Here is a 21,560-nt window from a genome sequence, read left to right as displayed (position 1 = left end):
GATATCTCATTGTAGTTTAAATTTGCCTGATGATTAGTGGTGTTGAGCACCTTTTCTTGTATGTTAGTCATTTGTATATCTTCTTTTGAAAAAATGTCTATTCAGTTTCTTTGCCCATTTTAAAATTGGATTATTTGTTTGTGTTTTACTATTGAGTTGTATCGAGTTCTTTATATATTTTGGATATTGATCCTTTATCAGATATATGATTTGCAATTTTTTTTTTCATTCCATAGGTCACCTTTTCATTTTGTTGATGGTTTTCTTTGCTGTAAGAAGCTTTTAAGTGTGATGTTATCTGAACCCTTTGCTTTCATTAAATCTATAAAGATTACCCAAGATAAAAGTGTTAACCTGAGTCATCAGTGCATTCTTTAATTTCCTTGGGATGTTGCCTGTTCACATATACTCTTCATTATCCAGTGAGAATATAGAACATTTATTGGTTATTAGCCCATAGTTTACATTCTTGATTGAAATAGCTTTATTTTAGGTTATGGAAATATATCCTATATAATAAAGAGGTAATATGCAAATTGACCCTCATGCCCTCACAAGATGGTTGCCTATGACCAGGCCAGCAGGGGAGTTAGTGAGGAACCACCAAACAACTGAACAAGCAGGCTGCATGGGGTGACCAGGCCAGCAGGAGGGGCAGTTGGGGACAACCAGGCCAGCAAGGGGGGGCAGTTGGGAGTGACCAGACCAGCAAAGGGAGGCAGGGATGACCAGGCCAGCAGAGGGGGGGGGCAGTTAGGGGCGATCAGGCTGGCAGAGGTGGGCAGTTAGGGGCAACCAGGCAGGCAGGCAGGCAGGTGAGCAATTAGGAACCAAAGGTCCAGGATTGTGAGAGGGATGTCTGACTGCCAGTTTAGGCTCTGTTGTCCCAAATTGGAGAGGGTGCAGGCTGGGCTGAAGGAACCTCTCTCCCCTTCACCTCCCCACCCTGTGCATGGATTTTGTGCACCGGGCCTCTAGTGTGTGTGTGTGTGTTTTTTTTTCTTTCAAGGAAATAAGAGGTTATTTATCTAAGGAAGTTGTAGAGACAAAATGAGAATGAAGTGCAACATCTAACTTGAATTTCAAATTTAGTTTGTTATTGTCTTAGAAATATCAGATGCATTAAAATTTTTTAAAATTAAATGATGATTATCTGTGTACATATACCATTGCCCCTCCCCCATACATGCCCTCCCTCCCCAGAGTTTTGTGTCCATTGGTTGTACTTATATGCATGTATACAAGTCCTTTGGTTGATCTCTTATCTTCCCCAGATCTCGCTACCCTCCCTGCTGTAATTTGACAGTCTGCTTGTTGCTTTACTGTCTCTATATCTATCTTTTGGTTCATCAGTTTATAATGTTCTTTATTATCCATAAATGAGTGAGGTCATGTGGTGTTTCTCTTTCATTAATTGATTTATTTCACTCAGCATGATATTTTCCAGTTCCATCCAGGTTGCTGCAAATGATGAGAATTCCTTCTTTTTTATGGCAGCATAATATTCCATTGTGTAGATATACCATAGTTTTTGGATCCAATCATCAGAATATGCTTCAAAGTAATCATCTGTCCTTTTGAATTATCTCATAATGTAGATGGATGTACAATTTGTTTAAAGAAAAATACATGATTTTTAGTCATCTATAGGTTGCTAGTATATTTCAGTATAATTTTTGTTTAAAGTATTTTTTTAAATTTCTTTCAGTAATCCCAAATCGGAGATTCAGAGAGTAAATAAAAAGGTCAACAATGATGCCTCACTTAGAATTCATAATCTATCCATTTTGGTGAGACAGATAAAATGTTATTATCAGGTAAGTGAGTTTATTTTCATCTATTATATTTTAATAACTGCTCACATACATTGTTGTGTTACTTAGGATCAATCACCTAACAGTGCTTATTATATGCCAGGTACTGGTCTGTTTCCTGGAGATAGAACAATAATGACATAGTTCCTTTATTGCAATGTTAAGATACAAGTAAGCACTTCATTATTAGCTAATTTTACAAATAATTATTGTATTTTATAAATTTTTAAAACAAGTTCTCAGTTTCCTGAGATTTGTATAATGCAGTATCTTATTAGCTTGCTCTAATTATGCTTTTCAAGAGTGTACTTTTTTTTTTTTTATAATATATTTTATTGACTTTTTACAGAGAGGAAGAGAGAGAAATAGAGAGCTAGAAACGTCTATGAGAGAGAAACATCTACCAGCTGCCTCCTGCACACCTCCTACCGGGGATGTGCCCGCAACCAACGTACATGCCCTTGACTGGAATCGAACCTGGGACCTTTCAGTCCGCAGACCGATGCTCTACTGCTGAGCCAAACCGGTTTCGGCTCAAGAGTGTACTTTTCATTGTTCTTTTTTAAACTTAAATTGGATGCATATTGTACAATTTAAATATGAGCATTCTCATGGTTATCAATATACCACTAAGAATTGCTATAGCTGCATCATATAAATTTTAGTATGTTATATTTTTAAAATGTTTATTCTGTGAATTTTCTAATTTTAGTTATGATTTCTATTTTCAGTTATGAGTTATTTAAACTCTGCTTTAAATTTCCAAAAATAATGGTATTTTTAAAACAATTTGTTGAATTTTGGTCAAAGAATTTGGTTTGTATGATACTGACTTTTTGACATTTGTTAAAAATTACTTGACTTGGCCTAGTATGTTGGCAGATTTTATTAAAATTCCATGTGTGCTTGAAAGAGATCTGTATTCTTTAATTGTCTGGGTGCAGAGTCAGAGTGAGCTTGTTTGTTAATGTATTGTTGAAACCTTTTGCAGCCAGACTAATTTTGTCTCTTGGTTTCCCAGTTATTGAGAAAGATGACTTGAAATCTCCCATTATAATGATAGAGTGGATTGTTCAAGTTTTCCTTTGTATACTTTAAAGCTATGTTATTGGGTGCAAATGAGTTTCCTCACAATGTTTTACAGATTTTATTCTTCTGTCTCTGGATTCTTTATTGTTCTGAAGAAGTCAGCTATCAGTCTCATTTTTGTTCTTAGGTTGAACTGTCACTTTTCACTCTTGGCTGCTAATTTTGTCTCTTCGGATATTGACTCTTTGCTATTCTGTTACCAGATATACTTCAGATATTTTCTGTTTAATGTATACTAGGCTTTCTTAACTCTGTCCTCCATGTTTATTAAATTTTCTTTTAGCTTTAGCTGGTTTTGCTGAGTGATTAGAGCATTGGCCTGTGGATTAAAGGGTCCAGGTTGAATTCCAGTCAAGGGCATGTACCTCAGTTGCAGGTCAATCCCTGGCCCTGGTCGGGGCATGTGTGGGAGGCTACTAATCACTGAATCATTTAAAAAATATATATTTTATTGATTTTTTTACAGAGAAGAAGAGAGAGGGCTAGAGATTTAGAAACATCAATCAGCTGCCTCTTGCACACCCCCTATGGGGATGTTGCCCGCAACCAGGGTACATGCCCTTGACCGGAATCGAACCTGGGACTTTTCAGTCCGTAGGCCGACACTCTATCCACTGAGCCAAACCGGTTTAGGCCACTGTGTCATTCTTACATCGATGTTTCTCTTTCTGTCTCTCCTCCTCCCTTCCACGCTCTAAAAATCAATGGAAAAAATATCCTCGGGTGAAGATTAACCAATAATATGTTTTTCTTTTATATTCAATCTTGTGCTAAATTCTGAGAAGGTTTTCCAAACTATCTTTTCAGTTTGCTAATTTGGTCTGCATATTTGTCAAATCTCTGTTTTACCCACTGATTAATTTGACCCTCACTAATTATATCGTTCCTTTCTGGAAGTTCAGTGTGATCTTTCCTTAGAGAAACAACCCTCTTCAACATCTGCCAGAGGCTAAGAAAAACAGCTTTTTCCTTGCTTCCCTCAACATGGCTTAATTTTTTCTGAGAAATTATCTTTTTACTTTGTTTTAAGCTTAGTCATATATTTTTTAAAAAAAATTTAATCCTTCAGTATTTTTAGATTCCTTTCTAATAGCTAGTACTCCTAGTTGCCAGAAATAAAAGTCTATGCTAAATTTCTTATAAAATTTTTAAGCCCAGATGTTAATAGTGCCAAGATATTAATAATGATTTTCTTTTTCTTTTCTTTTTTATTTATTTATTGATATGAGAGAGAAACAATGAGTTGTGGTTCCATTTATTTATACACTTATAGGTTGATTCTTGTATGTGTCCTGGACTGGGAATCAAATTTGCAACTTTGGTGTATCAGGATGACACTTTACTACTTGAGCTTTTTCTTGACTGTCACTCTTTTTTTAGACATATCTGTATGTATTTCATTAACGTTTGCTGAATGACCATTTAATTGCAGTATAGCACACATGCAGAGAAGTGCACAAATCATAAGTTATAGCTTGTTGAGAAATTACCTAGTCAGCATTTCCTATGTAACAACCTTTGGACATCTTTTTATAGGAAACATTGCAGCAGTTGATCATGATGTCATTGCCAAATATCTTAATTATTGGGAAAACCCCCTTTTGTGGTAAGTATTAACTTTAGCATAATGTGATAATAAAGTATTTGCTTTTGTAATACTAGAATGCTTACCCAGATCATGCTTATTTACATCAACAGACCAAGTTGTTCATGACTCTATAGGGAAAGCTGGAAGTAATATTCCATTTTATACAGAGAAAATAAACTCAGAATATTTGTAAGTTGTGGATGGGATCAGGCATACATTTTCACTAAGTCTGATGTTTTTTCTACTATACAAATTGATAGTTTTCTGTGATAAGTTTTAGTGGGTCATAAACAGGGATAGAAAGAAGATAATGTAGCTGTTGGCTTCAAGGAACATAACCTTAGAAAAGAAGTATTTCTGAAATAATTTTTAGGTTTATTTTTATATACTTCTTCTTATCTACTATGTACCATTGCTCAGTTATTTGAGACTAAGGTTTTACTGATTGATATGCTGTAATTTATAAATATAAATTACTTCTGAATGGAAAGAGGAGAACCAGTTTCTTAGATCATTTAAATTATTTTTTCAAAAGTTTCTGTACTTTGCTAGATTTTAAACGTGACATGTTTAGAGTTTTAATTTTTGAATAATTGGGGAAATTAGCAACTACATAACCATTTCAACAATGGACTTACTCTAACAGGCTGCATGTAACCAAAATAAAGTTATCTTCTCCAAATTGTACCTCCACCAAAATAAAAACTAAAATCAGCCCTGGCTGGTTTAGCTCAGTAGTTAGAGTGTCTGCCTGCAGACTGAAGGGTCTCAGGTTCGATTCAGGTCAGGGTCATATACCTTGGTTGTGGGCACATCTCTAGCGGGGTGTGCAGGAGGCAGCTGATCGATGTTTCTCTCTCATTGATGTTTCTAATTCTCTATCTCTTTCCCTTCCTCTCTATAAAAACTGAATAAAATATATTAAAAAGAAAGGATGATAGCTTAAAAAAAAAATACTAAAATCACATAGTTGTTTTTATTGAAGAAACTACCAGTTAGATGGGGGCACTATTCTGGGATATTTGGTTATACAAATAAAAAAGGAAAAAAATATTTTGTATGTAGAATAGAACTATTTTTATTTCCACATGTATTTAGTAATTACCTACCAAGTAAGGACCAACAATATAAAGAAAATGAGTTATGCTCTTCAGGACCTTGTGTTTTGTTGAGAGATATAGATTACTGGGAAATCATGTAAGAATTGGTACAAAATAGAGATATGTAAAAAGGTTAAGACATAAAATATGGAGCTATTACTTATTTATGTTGGCAGATTAGTGAGGTTTGGGACCATTGATGGTTAGGTCAAAGAAGACTACACAGAGGTGTTACATACAGCTGTGCCTAGGATTGTGATTAGTAAGTAGAGGGGCAAGAGGGAAGGGAAGAAAGGCAGAGTAACAGAAGTTAAGCAGTTTGGGTGTATTTATATTTGGGGAAAGGTGATTAGTGTAGCTAAGAAAGTAGGCTGTTTCAGGGAGAGTAGGAGGAAAGTTTTGAAAAGAAGATTTGGAATTTATAATAAACCAGATTGGCCTAATGGTGAAATTCTGGTCCAAAGAATTGACTTTTTTTCCCCCATCTGCTAAATGTTTTAAGCAAACCTGAGTTGAATTGGTTAGCAGATGTGTTCTTCAGTTCTTTTGCAGACCATTCATTTTGTCCAGCTCATTATATACATCTATTTTACCAGTTTCACTATAACTGACAAGATTTTGATCCTCATGAACCTATACAGTGGAAAGCCATTTAAATTTTACTCATAGATGACTCATACAAGTTATTTTAGAAAGAAAACAATAGTCCTAAAAGAAGCCTGATACGTTGGGAACCATTTTGACTGATCTTGAGGCATGTCCCTACAATTCTTAATTTAGTACGCTAGTGTGGTATTATCATTTATGGAAAAGTAGTGGATTTATAGTTGGATACTTCATTGCACAGAACCTTGAAGCCTATTTTATCTATACTGTAGCTCCTCAAAATTGAAATCCTTGTACATTTCTCCTGCTATTACCACATTGTACACAGAGCTGTTTTCTTAAAATTTTTCATTGTACTTACATTTTTAATCTTTTAGTCAAGTTGTGATTACCTATAGAATGCTTCTATCAATATAAGAAAGAGGGCCTAACTGGTTTGGCTCAATGGATAGAGCATCGGCCTGCGGACTGAAGGGTCCCAGGTTCGATTCTGGTCAAGGGCATGTACCTTGCTTGCAGGCGCATACTCAGTAGGGAGTTTTTGTTTTTGTTTTTTAATTTTTTAAAATTTTTATTTTTAAATATATATATATATATATATATTTAAAAGTAAAAATTTTATATATATATATATATATATATATATATATATATGAAAGAGAATTGAACTAACGTAAAATATTATTCTCAGTTATTGTTTTTATTTCAGAACAAGGCACAGAAGAAGTTAAAAAGTTGCTTTTACTTTTATTGGGTTGTGCAGTTCAGGTAAGTTTAAAATTTCTTCATATTTAATTTTGATAACTTCTTTATGCTTTTTTAGGCTCTAGTTTTTGAAAGACTTCAGGATGGGCCAGTGGTTTTCATAGTCTATGTTAGAGATTTTAGATTTTGAAGAAAAAGAATTATTCTCTTATTTTATTTCAAACTTTAGTTATATTACCAGGTAGTTATATGATTTAAAATCTTTAATTATTCTTTATCCTGAGGCTTCTAAGGCCCCCAAGTTTTTCAAGTTTCCTTAAAGATACCTTTAAAAACCTCTCTCAAAACATCCTTATAATTAATACGTGTGTGTGGTACTGAAGAAAAGTGAGAATGGCAATATGAAGGAGGCAGAAATTATGAAAAATGTTTTAGGAGTCTGGGTTATTGTTATATTGCCCTTTTAATCGATGACTAATAATAATAATAGCAGCTATTAATTTATATAAGTTTTCTTATATCTCTTTTCAGATAAGGGAATTGGTATTTATGTAGGATGATTTTTAAGTAACTCAAAATTAAAACACTTAGGAGAGTCAAAAAGGGGTACTATTAACAATAACAGTGGCACTGCTTGTATAAACTGGGACTGCCCCAGACAAAAGTGGTTGCTCTAGATTCAAGTCATATTGTTAGTAGGCCAAAGAGTAGAGATTCAACTTCAATTTGATGTTTCCTTTAATCAGCCAATGTTTGGATGAATTATCACAATGATACTTTAAATTTTTCTTTAAATTTATTGATTTTGGAGACAGGAAGAGAGATAAACCCTGAGAAAAACAGAGAAATATTGATTTGTTGTTCTACTTACTTACACAGTCATTGTTTGATTCTTGTATGTACTCTGACCAGGGATTGAACCCACAACCTTTGGTGTATCAGGATGATGCTCTAACCAACTGAGCTACCTGGCCAGAACACAATATAAATTTAAACTATCTCAATTCTTTATTGAATGAAGTATTGGTAAACAATAATGTGGCCACTTATAATGTTTTACACACATATGTTAGAAATTAAACACAAAAGAGTGTTGACTTTTAGAGCTGACTGCTTGGGAGCTGTATATACAGTGTATGTTATTTAAGTTTCATGCTGTATTATGTACAGGTGTTTACTTCACAATTGATTACATATTAAATTAAATATAGTGTTTGTAGTCATTGCTGTTTTAATTTGGTCATCAGATTCTGAATTAGAAACAGCTCTAAATTATTTACATACAGCTTTTGTGTACTGTATTTGTTTTTAAAAATACCTCTATTGGTGAATATTATATAAATTTAGACAACATAGTGACACTATACATTTGGTTATTACTTCTGGCTATATTTAGTTGTTATTGATCGTTACTAAAAGTGATAGTAGCAATGGAGCAGAACCAAGGACTTTTAAAATGAACAGTTTAGGTAAAGCCTAAAATATTAAAGAAGACATCATTATTACCATCTGTAAAGACAACAAAAGAATATTATAAAAATCTAAGCTGTTTCCCCCTCCCTTACTGTTTTCTGTAGCTCACATGATAATATCCCTGGAAAATGAAAAGAATGCCATGGAAATAGTGGTGCTTTTTCTTACTAAGATAAATAAAGCATTTTATAGGTTACTAAACCCCATTGCGTGTTTCCTAAAGAAATTTACCAAGACTTTTTTACATTTGATGTTCATTTCATTTTCCTTTATTACTTAAGTAAAGCAGAACTATATAATGGACCTGCTTTTTAAAAAGCTAGTTAATCGCCCTAGCTGGTTTGGCTCAGTGGATACAGCATTAGCCTATGAACTGAAGTGTCCTAGGTTTGATTCTGGTCAAGGGCACATACCTGGGTTTTGGGCCCCATCCCCAGTAGAGGATATGCAGGAGGAAGCCAATCAATGATTCTCTCTCCTCATTGATGTTTCTCTCCCTCTCCTTCCTCTCTGAAATCAATAAAAATATATTTAACACACAAACAAAAATACTACTTAAGCCATGCTAGAAATCACCAATTATCATATTAGATATGTACATGCAATTAAAACAAGATTTTCAGGCAATGTTAAGTATTGTTAATTTTTCCTATTAATATATCAGCTGGTTATGATTCTCTGTACTTTAGATTCACATAATCAGGGAAGGGCTTATAAGGTAGATATTACTTCAAATAGTCATGGGAATAGGAAGGAAGAATATTTGAGGAGATTAAGGCATTAGAGAAGGCACAGAATGGGAAAGTTGTGTAAAAGAATAATTATAAATATGCATCAGTATGACATTGTAAAGTAAGCTAGAAAATAGAGGATATTATTTTCTTTCTATTGAGTTTTAAGAGTTTTTTTAATTATAGTTTACATTCAATATTGTTATTTTTTAATTTTCTATTTTGTACAGCATTGTACTTAGACAATAATAGACTTTACAAAGTATTCCCCCAATGTTTCCAGTACCCACCTGGCACCATACATAGTTAGTACAATGTTATTGACTATATTCCCTATGCTGTACTTTACACTTCTTTGTAACTACAGATCTGTAGTTCTCAATCCTTTCACCTTTTGCACCCAGTCCCCCAAACCTCATTTCCTCTGGCAACCATCAGTCGATTTTCTGTTTCAGTGAGTCTGTTTCTGTTTTATTTGTGTGTTTATATGTTTTTAAATTAGATCCCAAATATAAGTGAAATTATATGGTATTTGCCTTTCTCTGTCTGACTTATTTCACTTAACATAATACCCTCTAGGTCAAGGGTGAGGAACGTCTGGCCTGAGGGCCCGATAAGGCCAAGAAATCATTTGGTCTAGCCCTGCCAAGGCATTTGGGGTGAAGTAATTAAATGTTTGACCACATATAGCAGGCTAGTTTTCAAGTTGATAATTTTGTATGGCCCATGAATGATGTTATAAATTTCCACATGGCTCTTGGCAAAAAAAAAAAAAGGTTTCCTGTCTCTTCTTGAGGTCCATCCACACTTAGTAGCCATGTGGTTTCTGTGTGGACAGCACTGATATAAAACATTTGGTCTGATTATTCAGCTTCAGAGTTTGAATCTTCTCTCATTCTCATTTCCATCTTGATAATCTTCCTCTTTTCTGCTCTTCAAAATTCTATGACATTCATTCTATATTCTTTAAAAAAGCCTAATCTATTTATAAAGCATTTCAGCATTCTTAAGACTGTGAATATTTTAAGTGTAAAGGAAGAATCTTATTGATTTATGTTATGACTGTGTTAAAGGTTGAGCTCCTAAAGATAGTGTAAATAAAGAAACAGAAGCTTTAGGAGTTAGGAAAGTAAAGAGTTTCTGGTTAGTTTAAATTGAAGGCAGACAGCCAGGCTGGTGTGGCTCAGTGGTAGAGCTTGGACCTATGAACCAGTAGGTCCAGGTTAGATTCCCAGTCAGGGCATATGCCTGGGTTGCAGGCTCCATCCCCAGTACGGGACATGCAGGAGACAGCGTTCCATGAAAGAAAAAAATCGAAGGCAGACAGATACGACAGTTGAATTAGGGGACTGTCCCTTTGCACATGTGTCAAACACAAGGCCCGCGGGCCAAATCCGTCCCGCCAGGCCTTGCAATGTGGCCCGCACCGCGCTGTCATCACTGCACTCCGCTGCGTTTCCATCACAATGACAGTTTATGACTGTTCAGTAAACCATTCGGCCCACGATGTAGGCTGGATTTTAGATTTTGGCCCCTTCTCTGATTGAGTTCGACACCCCTACTTTAGTGAGTAATCGTCTCTCACTATTTGATATGCTCATTAGCTCAGACAGCCATCAAAAAAAAAGTTAACATTTTTAAAAGCATTAAATTGAAGATTTTATTTTTTATATCCTACATAAAAAGTTATTTTATATATGTTTCAAATGTACTGTCCAAAGTCATTCTTAATTGTTCTTATTAGGCCTGTCAAATATTACTTATACATAAAAATTCTTGTTTTTAAACAAATTTTTGTTTTATATCCCAAATTTTGGCTTCCTTTTTTAGTCACAGCTAGGAATTGCAGGTTCCTGGTCATTTAATTTTAAATATTATTATGTCATACTAATAATTTTGTTTTTACACGATATAGAACTTTCTGCATTAATGGAAATGTAGTTAAGTTAAATTGTGTGGCTATAGAATAGGATGTTACGATTTGATGTAATGAATATGTAAATATAAATCAGAATCTTGCTAGGTTTCTTAATGATCAAAGAGTTGATTTTCTTTTTGTGAGTATAGAGTCTTCACTAGTGTTCAGTAATTGGCCCAGGGGATACCACTGGGCGAGACAAGGCAGTGCTGGTTATTTTGTATGCACTTCTCATTTGGTAGCTGGAGGAATACAGTTACGCTAGCAGTTGGAATGAGTGCAGTGTAAGAGATGTAGAGGGGAGGCAGAGATTAAGGTGCATGTTAAACTGCTATTTAATACTGTTTAGAAAGAAAAAGTTTGGCTTTGCATTTTAATATTTTTAATTTATATAATGTCTTTAAAATGTTACACAAATGCTGCCTTTATTCCACTTGACACTTGTGTACTTGTATATACATTTTTAAAATTTGCCCCTGGTAACCTTGTTATAAACAAGTCAAATATTTATGGTAGTGCCTTACAAATGTTGAGCTGGTATACAAAAGTAGGTTTCTTAGATTGATAGGCTAAAGATGTGAGAATGAATTGTAAGCTTGAGGTAAAAATTGCTTACAATTTTTTTCCAAGAAGAAAGGCTGTGTTGTTTGATGATAGCCAAAGACTGACTGAGCATTTTGGCTGTATTCCGAATTCTGCCACTGACTCACTGTGTTTTTTGGCAAGTAACTTATCCTCCCTGAAACAAGTTCTTGATTCTTTACTTCTCTGTTTGTAAAGTTAGCATAATAATATTGTACTGACCTCAGATGGGTTGTGTAATAGTTTCCCTCTTTAGAACTTTGAGGCATAAAAATAGTATGGATTTTCAATGCCTTGCCTTTTAAATAAATACTTCTAAATTGTTATCTTTTTATTAGGTAAGCATATTAAAGAGACCATTTAAATGCAAAACAAAACAAAACCCTCATTGTACTGTTCAAAACATAGCCGAGAGTTTTACCCTGATGAGCTTTCAGTTATGTACAACACGTTAAGTACTATACCCTATAAAGTATAAATGATCATTTTATTCATTTCTTTTAGTGTCAGAAAAAAGAAGAATTTATTGAAAGAATTCAAGGTTTAGATTTTGATACAAAAGCAGCAGTTGCAGCACATATTCAAGAGGTAATAACATGTGTATAGTTTTTATGAAGCTGTGGTGTGTTTATATATGTAATCTCCCAAAGTCATAGGATAAGCAAGAGCAAATCAAGGTCAAATATAGATGAGCCCTGCTTTTAGACAAATTGCCATCTTCTCTTTAGAGACAGTTTCTTAAATGAATCAATCATCTTATATGTGGCATAGTGCTAACCATAAACGTACTATTGTGTTTATACAGAGAGACATAGACAAAAAATGTTATTTGAGGAATGAAGTATATGTCTTTTATAGATAGCACAGAATACATAGTATAGTAAATGGAAGCAGCAGAAAGTGGATCATTGCATGTAATTCAAAACTAAAGTGAGCTAAGATGATTACTATAGTATTTTGTCATCCAGTGATTTTTACTTTAAATGAATGGACACAGCATAATTTTTATTGAAACTTTTACTTGGACTATAAATGGTGATTTGTAATATCTTTATAAAAACTTAAATCTAGTATATATTGTCTAGTACATATTGTGCAATGTCAAGTAATTGAAGTTATATATTTATTTGTTAAGAATGCTTTTAAAAGCTGCTGTTTCTGCATTTATCTAGACTTGGTCCTTTAATAATCTTGTATACTTTACAAGACTTTTTAGAATTAGAGCATGCTAAATTTTGCATGCTGGTTAGAAAGAGAACTAAGGGAAAGGGAAGGGAGAGGATTTTTAAATAGTTAAAATTGGTAGTGTTTAAAATATTATGTATTTAAATAACTATGTGTTCCCATATGTCATCTTTTCTCTTAGTTAACATTCAGAGATCCCAGCTTTCTTGTCAGTAATATTATTGTCAACAGTATGCATAGTAAAACTCTATAAAATATAGTTTTATTGGTAGTTTCCCCTTATATGTGTTTGCTTGTTTATGCTAGCTCTGTGGCTTGTATTTTATTTTAGATAAATGCTAATTGTTGCAAGTCACTAAATTTGCCAACATTCTTGAAAATGTTATTTTTGCTACTTAATGTGAAAGTTAAAGCAAAATATCAGAATCATGATGAGAAAAGGAAAGCAAGAACTAAGTATTTCACTTATATAATTTTCATTTTTTTAAAAACCTTTATACTGGGAGTTCTTTTCTCCTTAAGTTCTGTGATGGTGTCATCTTCAGAATTTATAACAAATTAGTTTTATAAGTATAAAAATGTAAGAAAATATATCCTATATGATTAAAAACTTTTGCTTTTGAATTAAAGTACAGTACATTTAGTACTATCTAATCTAAAGTTAAATTGATTTTGTTAAAGCAGTTGTCAGAATCAATGTTACCTTCCTTTAAAAATGCTTTGAATTAAATATCTTTTTTTTTAATTGACTGGAAAAGAAATAGAAATTTATTTAAAATTTTATATTAAAAAATAATGTTTTTAAAAATAATTTTTAGTAGTAGCTTTTTCATCACACATTACTTTTTAAACATCATATTTGCTTTTTATATTTTTATTATATGGGACATAATATTTGAGCTAATATTTTGCTAAAATGAAATAGTTTTTAAGTATTAGCCATTTTAAAAGTTATTTATCTTGGTTGTTTTTCTAAAGGTTACCCATAATCAGGAAAATGTGTTTGATTTGCAATGGATGGAAGTTACTGATATGTCTCAGGAGGAAATAGAACCACTCTTGAAAAATATGGTGTTGCATCTAAAAAGACTTATAGATGAGAGAGATGAACATTCAGAGGTTTGTACATTTCTTTCAATATATTACCAAAGTTTGCTTTCCTAAAAAAGAGAGAAGTAGCATTTAGAAACACTACAGAATTAATACACCATTTATTGAAATACTGCGTGCCTTTTTTGTGTGCAAGGTAGGAACCAGAAAGGACATAAGAGCCCCATATTAGATAAAATTAAACAGTAAACTAATAAACAGATTACAATTAGGGGTTCGTTCTTTCTTTCTTTTTAAATTATTACTCTGATTCCCCCCCCCTGTGTTTTCTTAAGTCATCCCCTTAGCTCGGCAACAGTACAAAAGTGTGAAACTGAAAATATTGTTGATGTAAGTGGAAAAATCATTGCCTTGAAGCATAAGAATTTACTTAAGGATAATTTTTAGTTTTATTACCACATGAGGTTGGAAAAAGAAGTGTTAATAAAAGGAGAATAACAGGTGTTATGTATAAAATATCCCACAAAAGTTCTCAAATTTTTGTAGTCAGTATAATGAGGTGTGATTTTTAAAAAAGAATTATTATAAACTCTTTTAAGACAGTACTTTGCTTTTTAAAAAGAGGAAAAATTGCTCCAGAATTTTTTGCCTGCACTCTCTGAAAACAGCTTGTAATTTTCAGAGGAGTCTAGACTTCAGTGCATGTGGTGGTGAGTAATATTTTCTGAATATCAGACCAAAGTACTTTGCCATTCAGGAGAATGTATAGCTTTGATCATTTGTTCCATTTACATGGAGACAGTTTTGAGCTGATTTACACAGAATTTGATTACTCTTGGGACAAATAAAAGACTATATAGAAGAAATTCCTAAAGATTTATTTTTATGAACAAAACTTTCATGTCTCTTTAGAATATATTCAGTTCTGATGAGAATTTTCAGTTTTTCTTCAGTCATTGAAGAAGACAATATAGGAAATAAAGAAATATTTTAGAGCAACAATTAAATATTTTTAAAAGCTAATACAGTGAGACTGAAGAAAGAAAAGAGTAAATTGAAAAAAAATCTCTAGTATATATCAAATTTACCCTGAATTTTGTTTCATTTTCAGTCTGATTTTTGAACCATATGCTGTATCCTTTTTTATATTAGTATCTTTTCATCACTTTATTCATTTCTAGAACATCCTTTTGTATGTCAAGATGTTAAAGATATTTTGTTAAGGTGTCCTCCAATTTCTGAGGAATTACTTCTAAAAAATCTATACTTTGGCCCGGCCCCTGTGTCTCAGTGGTTGAGCATCAGCCTATGAACCAGGAGGGTGCGGATTGATTCCCAGTCATGGCACATGCCTGGGATCAATCCCTGGTAAGGGGCATGCAGGAGGCAGCCAATCAATGATTCTCTCTCATCAGTCATGTTTCTGTCTCTCTTTCCCTCTTTCTTCCTCTCTCTGAAATTAATTAAAAAAAAAATCTATACTTTGGTTTTATATCATTGATAAATTTCACCTACATGAACTGATTAATATGGTAAGAAGCAGTACATTATTTTGGAAAAATGTGAACAAAATATGTGTCATTACATTCTTTGTGTTAAAACTAAAAAGAATAATAAGCACCATATAGATTATTTGAAAAACCTTTTTAAAACTTGCCCGATTAAGCATTTTTGTTGAATTTGTTTTTCTAACAAGGAAAAAAGAACCAGTCTTATTCTCCTTTCTGTGGTATTCAGGAAACAAGTTGCTAGCTGATTTAATCCCAGTTCTCTTGGGGGAGCGGGAAAGGGAGAATTTTAATTTGGGTCATCAGGACTAATTAGAAAAGACAATTTTGTTTTGATTGATCTTTTGTCATAGTTGTTTCACTTTAATCTAGAAAGCATAATTTGATCACCCTGTCTTTAATGACTCTTCATCTTTTCATTATTAATGCTATGGAACAATGATCTTTTCAGGCCTCTCCTTTTACTCAAAACCAAATAGGAGATTTTGACAAATTTAAGATTTCGTTATTGTCACCGTTTATTTTATGTCAAGCTCTGTGTTAAGTTTAGCATATACTCTTAAGTCTGCATAATCACCCCATTTTATGGATGAAGATCCTCGAGAGTAGAGAAGTAACTCCTGTGCTTATGTTCTTAATCATTATAATACCTTTGCCTAAGTCCATGTTTGTGATGAATACATCTTTGATTCTTTCCCTTAATAATGAGTTCTATAAGTAGAATTATTAGTTCACCTGAATTTTTTTCTTAGCATTGATGTATTTTTTTAATGTTCATTCTTTAATCTCTCTAATAAAATAGCAATATGCAAATTAACCATCACTCTAGTACACCCACAAGCCACACCCACCAGCCAATCGGGAGCAAGTATGAAAATTAACCCCAACCAAGATTGCTGTGGCCACAGAGTGAACAGGAGGCTTGTGTTTCCCTGGCAATGGAGGAAGCCAAGCTTTCCACACACCCTGGTGGGCTCTGGCCTCCACTCAAGGCTACAAAGTTTCAATTATAGAAGATAAATCCCAAGAAAAATGGTGGCAGCCCCGGAGCTGAAGAGAACAGGTGGTTTGAGTTGCCCCCGGCAATGGAGAAAGCCAAGCTTTCCACACACCTTGGTGGGACCAGGCCTCCACTCAAGGCCACGAAGTTTCAATTATAGAAGATAAATAAATCCCAACAAAAATGGCCGTGGCCATGGAGCAAGCAGGAGGCTTGGCTCCACTCCAGGCTGCAAAGTTTCAATTATAGAAGATAAGTAAATCCCAGATACCAGGGCCTCCCAGATACTTGGGTCGCTGGGGGATGTGGCCAGCCTGCAAACCACCACAAGCTCCTTGCCCAGGCCGCCCCATGCCCCAAGGGAACCCCGACCATGATCCAGAACACCCTTCAGGGCAAACCAGCTGGCCGCCTCCCATGTACCAGGCCTCTATCCTATCTTAATAAAAGAGTAATATGCAAATTGACTGTCACTCCAACACATAAGATGGCTGCCCCCATGTAGTCAAAGATCCTGCCCCCATGTGGACACAAGATGGCCAGCAGGCGAAGGCAGTTGCGAGGGACTAGGCCTGTAAGGGAGGGCAGTTGTGGGAGATCAGACCAACAGGGGAGGGCAGTTGGGAGGGACCAGGGCTGCAAGGGAGAGCAGTTGGGGGCAATCAAGCTTCAGGGCAGGGCAGTTAGGGATGACAGAGCCGGCAGAGGAGGGAAGTTGAGGGCGACCAGGCTTGCAGGAAAGGGCAATTGTGGGGACCAGGCTTGCTGGGAGGGCAGTTAGGGGCAAACAGGCTGGCTGGGGAGCAGTTAGGCTTCCATCAGACTGGCAGGGGAGTGGTTAGGGGTGATCAGGCTGGTAGGCAGAAGCGGTTAGGGGCAGGCAGGCAGATGGGCAGTTAGGAGTCAGCAGTCCTGGATTGTGAGAGGGATGTCCAACTGCCCATATAGGATCGGGCCTAAACAGGCAGTCGGACCTTCCTCTGGGTGTCCCAAATTGGAGAGGGTGCAGACTGGGCTGAGGGACACTCCCCCACCCCCTGTGCACGAATTTTGTGCACCAGGCTTCTAGTATATATTATAAATACCTGCTTTTTGTGATCGAGTACTTGGGAGAACAAACAGATAAACATTAAAAAAAGAACCAAGGATTGTTACAATCTAATTAGGGAAGTTATTTTCATAGAATAATTAATTGTAATAAAATATTGAAAGTTATAAATACCAAGAAAAGACGTATTTAAATACTATAGGAATTTAAAGAAAGAAGATATTACTTGCAGCTGCTAGTGGAATGTCTAGGATCTGAAAGATCAGAGAAGACTTATTTAATTAAAATTACGCTTTAATGACATTTCCTGTCAGATTTTTGGGAAAATGTCCAGAGGCCTTCAGCTGAAGAAACTACCATCATTAGAGGAAAGTCAAAGTGCTTACATAGTCTTCAATGGAAAATACCTCTAGATGCTGTTAATTCTTAGTAACAGTTTTCTTTCTTTCCTTTTTTTCTTTTTAAAAATATTTTTTCAGCCCATAGCTTTTTTTTGCTCTGTTCAATGGCATCTGGAACCTCTTGATATCTCCATTTTACCATCTTTTTAGTTCAATTGTAGTATGTGTCTTCAGTCCTTTTCTTGAGTTCTCCATTTTATCAATTACTCAGGTATAATATGTTTGAGCAGCTCATTAATATGCTGGATATGATGAGAGATACAAAGGCGGTATAAGAAATATCTGATTTACTGGAAAAAATGCATAGCAAATGAAAAATAAAAGTTAACAATTAAGTTCTAATTTATTTGTGTGTGAAACAAATGTTAAACACTGTGTACAGGTACTATTGTTAGAGTTAGGAAAGGTTAGGAGACAAAATTAAGATAATTGAGACAGAAAGAAAATTAACCAATAAAAATTGACTCCATGAAAATTGAGCCTGGGCTACTATGGAAATTAATGACGCTATGCACAGTGACAGGGAAGTTGGGCTAGACATACTGGATGAGTGGATAGGATGAATTATTGTCAATGAACATATAAACTGTCTTTCAAAAAATACCATTGAAAGAGAAATAGAGAAATGTGATTTTTTTTTCCCTATATAGAAGGAAGTTGTATGTATACCTTTGAAGAACAAGGAGAAAAAAAGCCAATTGAAAATGTTATAGAAATAAGGATTATGTGTAGGGAACAAGAGATACTTAAAAAATGGAGGCGTTAATCTCAAGTGGTTTTGTTTCTTAGTCAAGTTGGAGGAGAGGTCATTTGTTGGAAGTAATGATAGCTGTTTGCAGTTGAAGTCTTAAGTAAAGAAAATGGCCGAAACCGGTTTGGCTCAGTGGATAGAGCGTCGGCCTGCGGACTGAGGGGCCCCAGGTTCGATTCCAGGCATGTACCTTGGTTGTGGGCATATCCCCAGTGGGGGGGCTGTTCAGGAGGCAGCTGATTGATGATTCTCTCTCATCGATGTTTCTAACTCTCTACCCCTCTCTCTTCCTCTCTGTAAAAAATCAATAAAATATTTTTATTAAAAAAAATAAAGAAAATGAATTATATTTACAATAGCCATTATGGGGAAATTTGTCAGGAAATCAAAGATTTTCTATAAAAGGATGGATGGGCATTGGAAAGAAGTTAATTGAAAATAGATCTGTAGTCAGGCTATGTTTTTCTCTTGAGTTCTTTATTACCTTGGAGCAGGAATGGAAAAAATAAAATGATGGTAGGTAAAGAAAATAACATAGTGTTAGAGTCAGATTTGAAATTGAATTCCTTTTATATATATTATTAGATATATGACTTTAGTTAAGTTATTTAATCATGAGATCTTGTTGGAAAATCCCTAGTTAAAAGTTCTGTAAATATTTCCCCCCCCCCCCCCCCAAAAAAAAGAGTGAGCCATAGCCAAAGATGGCATGATAAGAGTTAAATTAGAAAGTAAGGGTGACATTTAAGGACCTATTTGTTCCAGGCTGATTAAGAACTCTAGGCATGAAAAAATTGTTTGACTGAATAAAAAGTGAGAGTTGAATGATTAAAGGTCCAGGCATAGGTATGGTGATATGGGAGTAATGATAGTTAAGGAATCATGGTGCAAAAGAGGAATGGTGCCTTCACTGTAGAAGCCTGTATGTGCCAAATAGGGAATGGGTGAGGAGTTGTAGAGAGAAAAGAACTAGGGAAGTAACATTCTGTGTTTTATTAATAGAATCTGTGAAAGTGATAGTTGGATAGACCTTAATTCAGGTGCTGAAATATATTTCAGAGATAAGGATATGAAATCTGTTGTGTGGTTTAAAAAAAAGAAAAGAAGAGGAAAAGTCATGATTTAGTGAGGGTGGTGTAAGACTTGGTAATGAGAAACTAAGTGAGGATGGTGATCTCATGGTCCTGAGGTGGTAATCCCACCCATTCTGTCTGATCTAGAGAGACGGTTGAATTTCTATAGAAGACAATTTCTGTTTGCCAAAGAAAACAAAGTCTGAGAAATTGGTAGATTAAGAGAATTTTCCAATAAAAGGAAAATTAGGTGAATGGATGAATATGATTGAGTGAGGGATATGTAGATTAGAAAGCCCTAAAAATTCAGATTTAGGATAACTAGAAGGAGATTTGTGTTTCATAAAGGGTTTCTAGAGAAAGTGATAAGGGAAGCATTGAGAAGGGAAGCAGATTGGAACTATTGTGAGAGAGAGAGTGTGTAAGATAATAGAGTTGAGACTGGTCAGGAGTCTTGGCATTGCTACTGAGTGTGATTATGGACAAGTTAATCTTTGTGCCTCAGTTACTTTCAGAATTAAGGGACTGAACGAGACCTCTGAGGTTCAGTTAGGTCCCTCTGAGATCCCTGTTTATAATTCTAGAGCATTGACCAATTGTGTAATGATGGCAAGATTATATTTCTGCATTATCCAATATAGTAACCATTAGCTACATATGGCTGTTGTGCACTTGAAATGTGACTAGTGTGATTAAGGAACTGTATTTTTAATTTTTTAAATTTGTACTTTAATAGCCACTTGTGCTACTGGCTACCATATTTGGCAGCACAGTGTAGATATATCATTCTTGGGTTAATTTCTTTCCTACATCAATGTCTTCTATGCCTTTCTGGCAGTTGCCATCTGGCCGAGTTATTTTACTATAATTGATTTGTTAAAATAAGAATGAAAAAGAGTATTGTCTTCTCCTAATATTATCTACTAAATAGCTTACCCACTAACTAGTGATTCAAACTTTTAAAAATGACAACTAGCCGAGACCGGTTTGGCTCAATGGATAGAGCGTCGGCCTGCGGACTGAAAGGTCCCGGGTTGGATTCCAGTCAGGGGCATGTACCTTGGTTGTGGGCATGTCATCTGTGGGGGTGTGCAAGAGGCAGCTGATCGATGTTTCTCTCTCATTGATGTTTCTAACTCTGTCCCTCTCTCTTCCTCTCTGTGAAAAAAAAAAAAATAAAAAAAAAATATATATATATAATAAATAAAATAAAAATGACAACTAAATATGACAGAGTTAAGTTTTGTGTGTTTTTTTTTAATCAATGAATTGTTTTGATTTTATAGTATAGTACTTAGAGACAGTGAATAGTGTTAATGTATTTAGGTCTTTGATATGAGCAATACTCAGATTTTGTGTTCGTTTCCACATTTCCTCAGACTATCATAGAACTCTCTGAAGAGCGGGACGGTCTTCATTTCCTACCCCACGCCTCTTCGTCCGCACAGTCACCCTGTGGTTCTCCTGGCATGAAGCGGACAGAAAGTCGACAACATCTGTCAGTGGAACTGGCAGATGCTAAGGCCAAGATAAGAAGGCTGAGGCAGGAATTGTAAGTTGCCAGTTTTCGTGGTTCATTGAATTTATATGGTTGAAAGGTGACCTCAACAATATTTTTAGGCTTATGGCATAGAGATAGTAGTTCTTAATTGCTGGCCTGAATCACAATTTTATTAGTTTTTGTCGAAATGAGAAAAATAAGGAAACCAGCATTAAATTTTCTTAATGCTAAATCTTAAAAATTTAAAGGATGCCCTTAATTCCAGATTTATGCTCTACTTACCTAGTGATAAATGCCCTTTCTTTTATAAAATAATGCTCTTCCTTGGCATATTGGGATCTCCTTAATGTTTTTATTTTTACATGCTTTAAATAAAAAACATTGACAACCTCTGATACAGATCAATAAGTTTAGCTCTTTTAAAATTAATGTTTTAG

The 21,560-nt window shown here is 34.7% G+C and overlaps 1 protein-coding gene across 8 annotated transcripts in view; it reads left to right on the top strand.

The window, feature by feature from the left end:
* The window catches only part of CCDC88A (coiled-coil domain containing 88A), a 99,385-nt gene that overhangs the window by 22,061 nt on the left and 55,764 nt on the right, over positions 1 to 21,560 (top strand). For all 8 annotated transcript variants that reach the window (XM_036435349.2, XM_036435350.2, XM_036435348.2 and 5 more), the window contains 6 exons: positions 1,709 to 1,817; positions 4,440 to 4,509; positions 6,907 to 6,965; positions 12,111 to 12,194; positions 13,770 to 13,910; positions 21,002 to 21,174. In XM_036435349.2, coding sequence (XP_036291242.1) covers positions 1,709 to 1,817; positions 4,440 to 4,509; positions 6,907 to 6,965; positions 12,111 to 12,194; positions 13,770 to 13,910; positions 21,002 to 21,174 — 636 coding nt within the window. The remainder of the gene's footprint in view (positions 1 to 1,708; positions 1,818 to 4,439; positions 4,510 to 6,906; positions 6,966 to 12,110; positions 12,195 to 13,769; positions 13,911 to 21,001; positions 21,175 to 21,560) is intronic.

This window comes from Pipistrellus kuhlii, unplaced genomic scaffold, assembly GCF_014108245.1.
Source record: "Pipistrellus kuhlii isolate mPipKuh1 unplaced genomic scaffold, mPipKuh1.p scaffold_m20_p_13, whole genome shotgun sequence".
NCBI lineage: Eukaryota > Metazoa > Chordata > Mammalia > Chiroptera > Vespertilionidae > Pipistrellus > Pipistrellus kuhlii.
The sequence above is the reverse complement of the archived record's forward strand: the minus strand, read 5'-3'. Positions and strand labels throughout refer to the sequence as shown.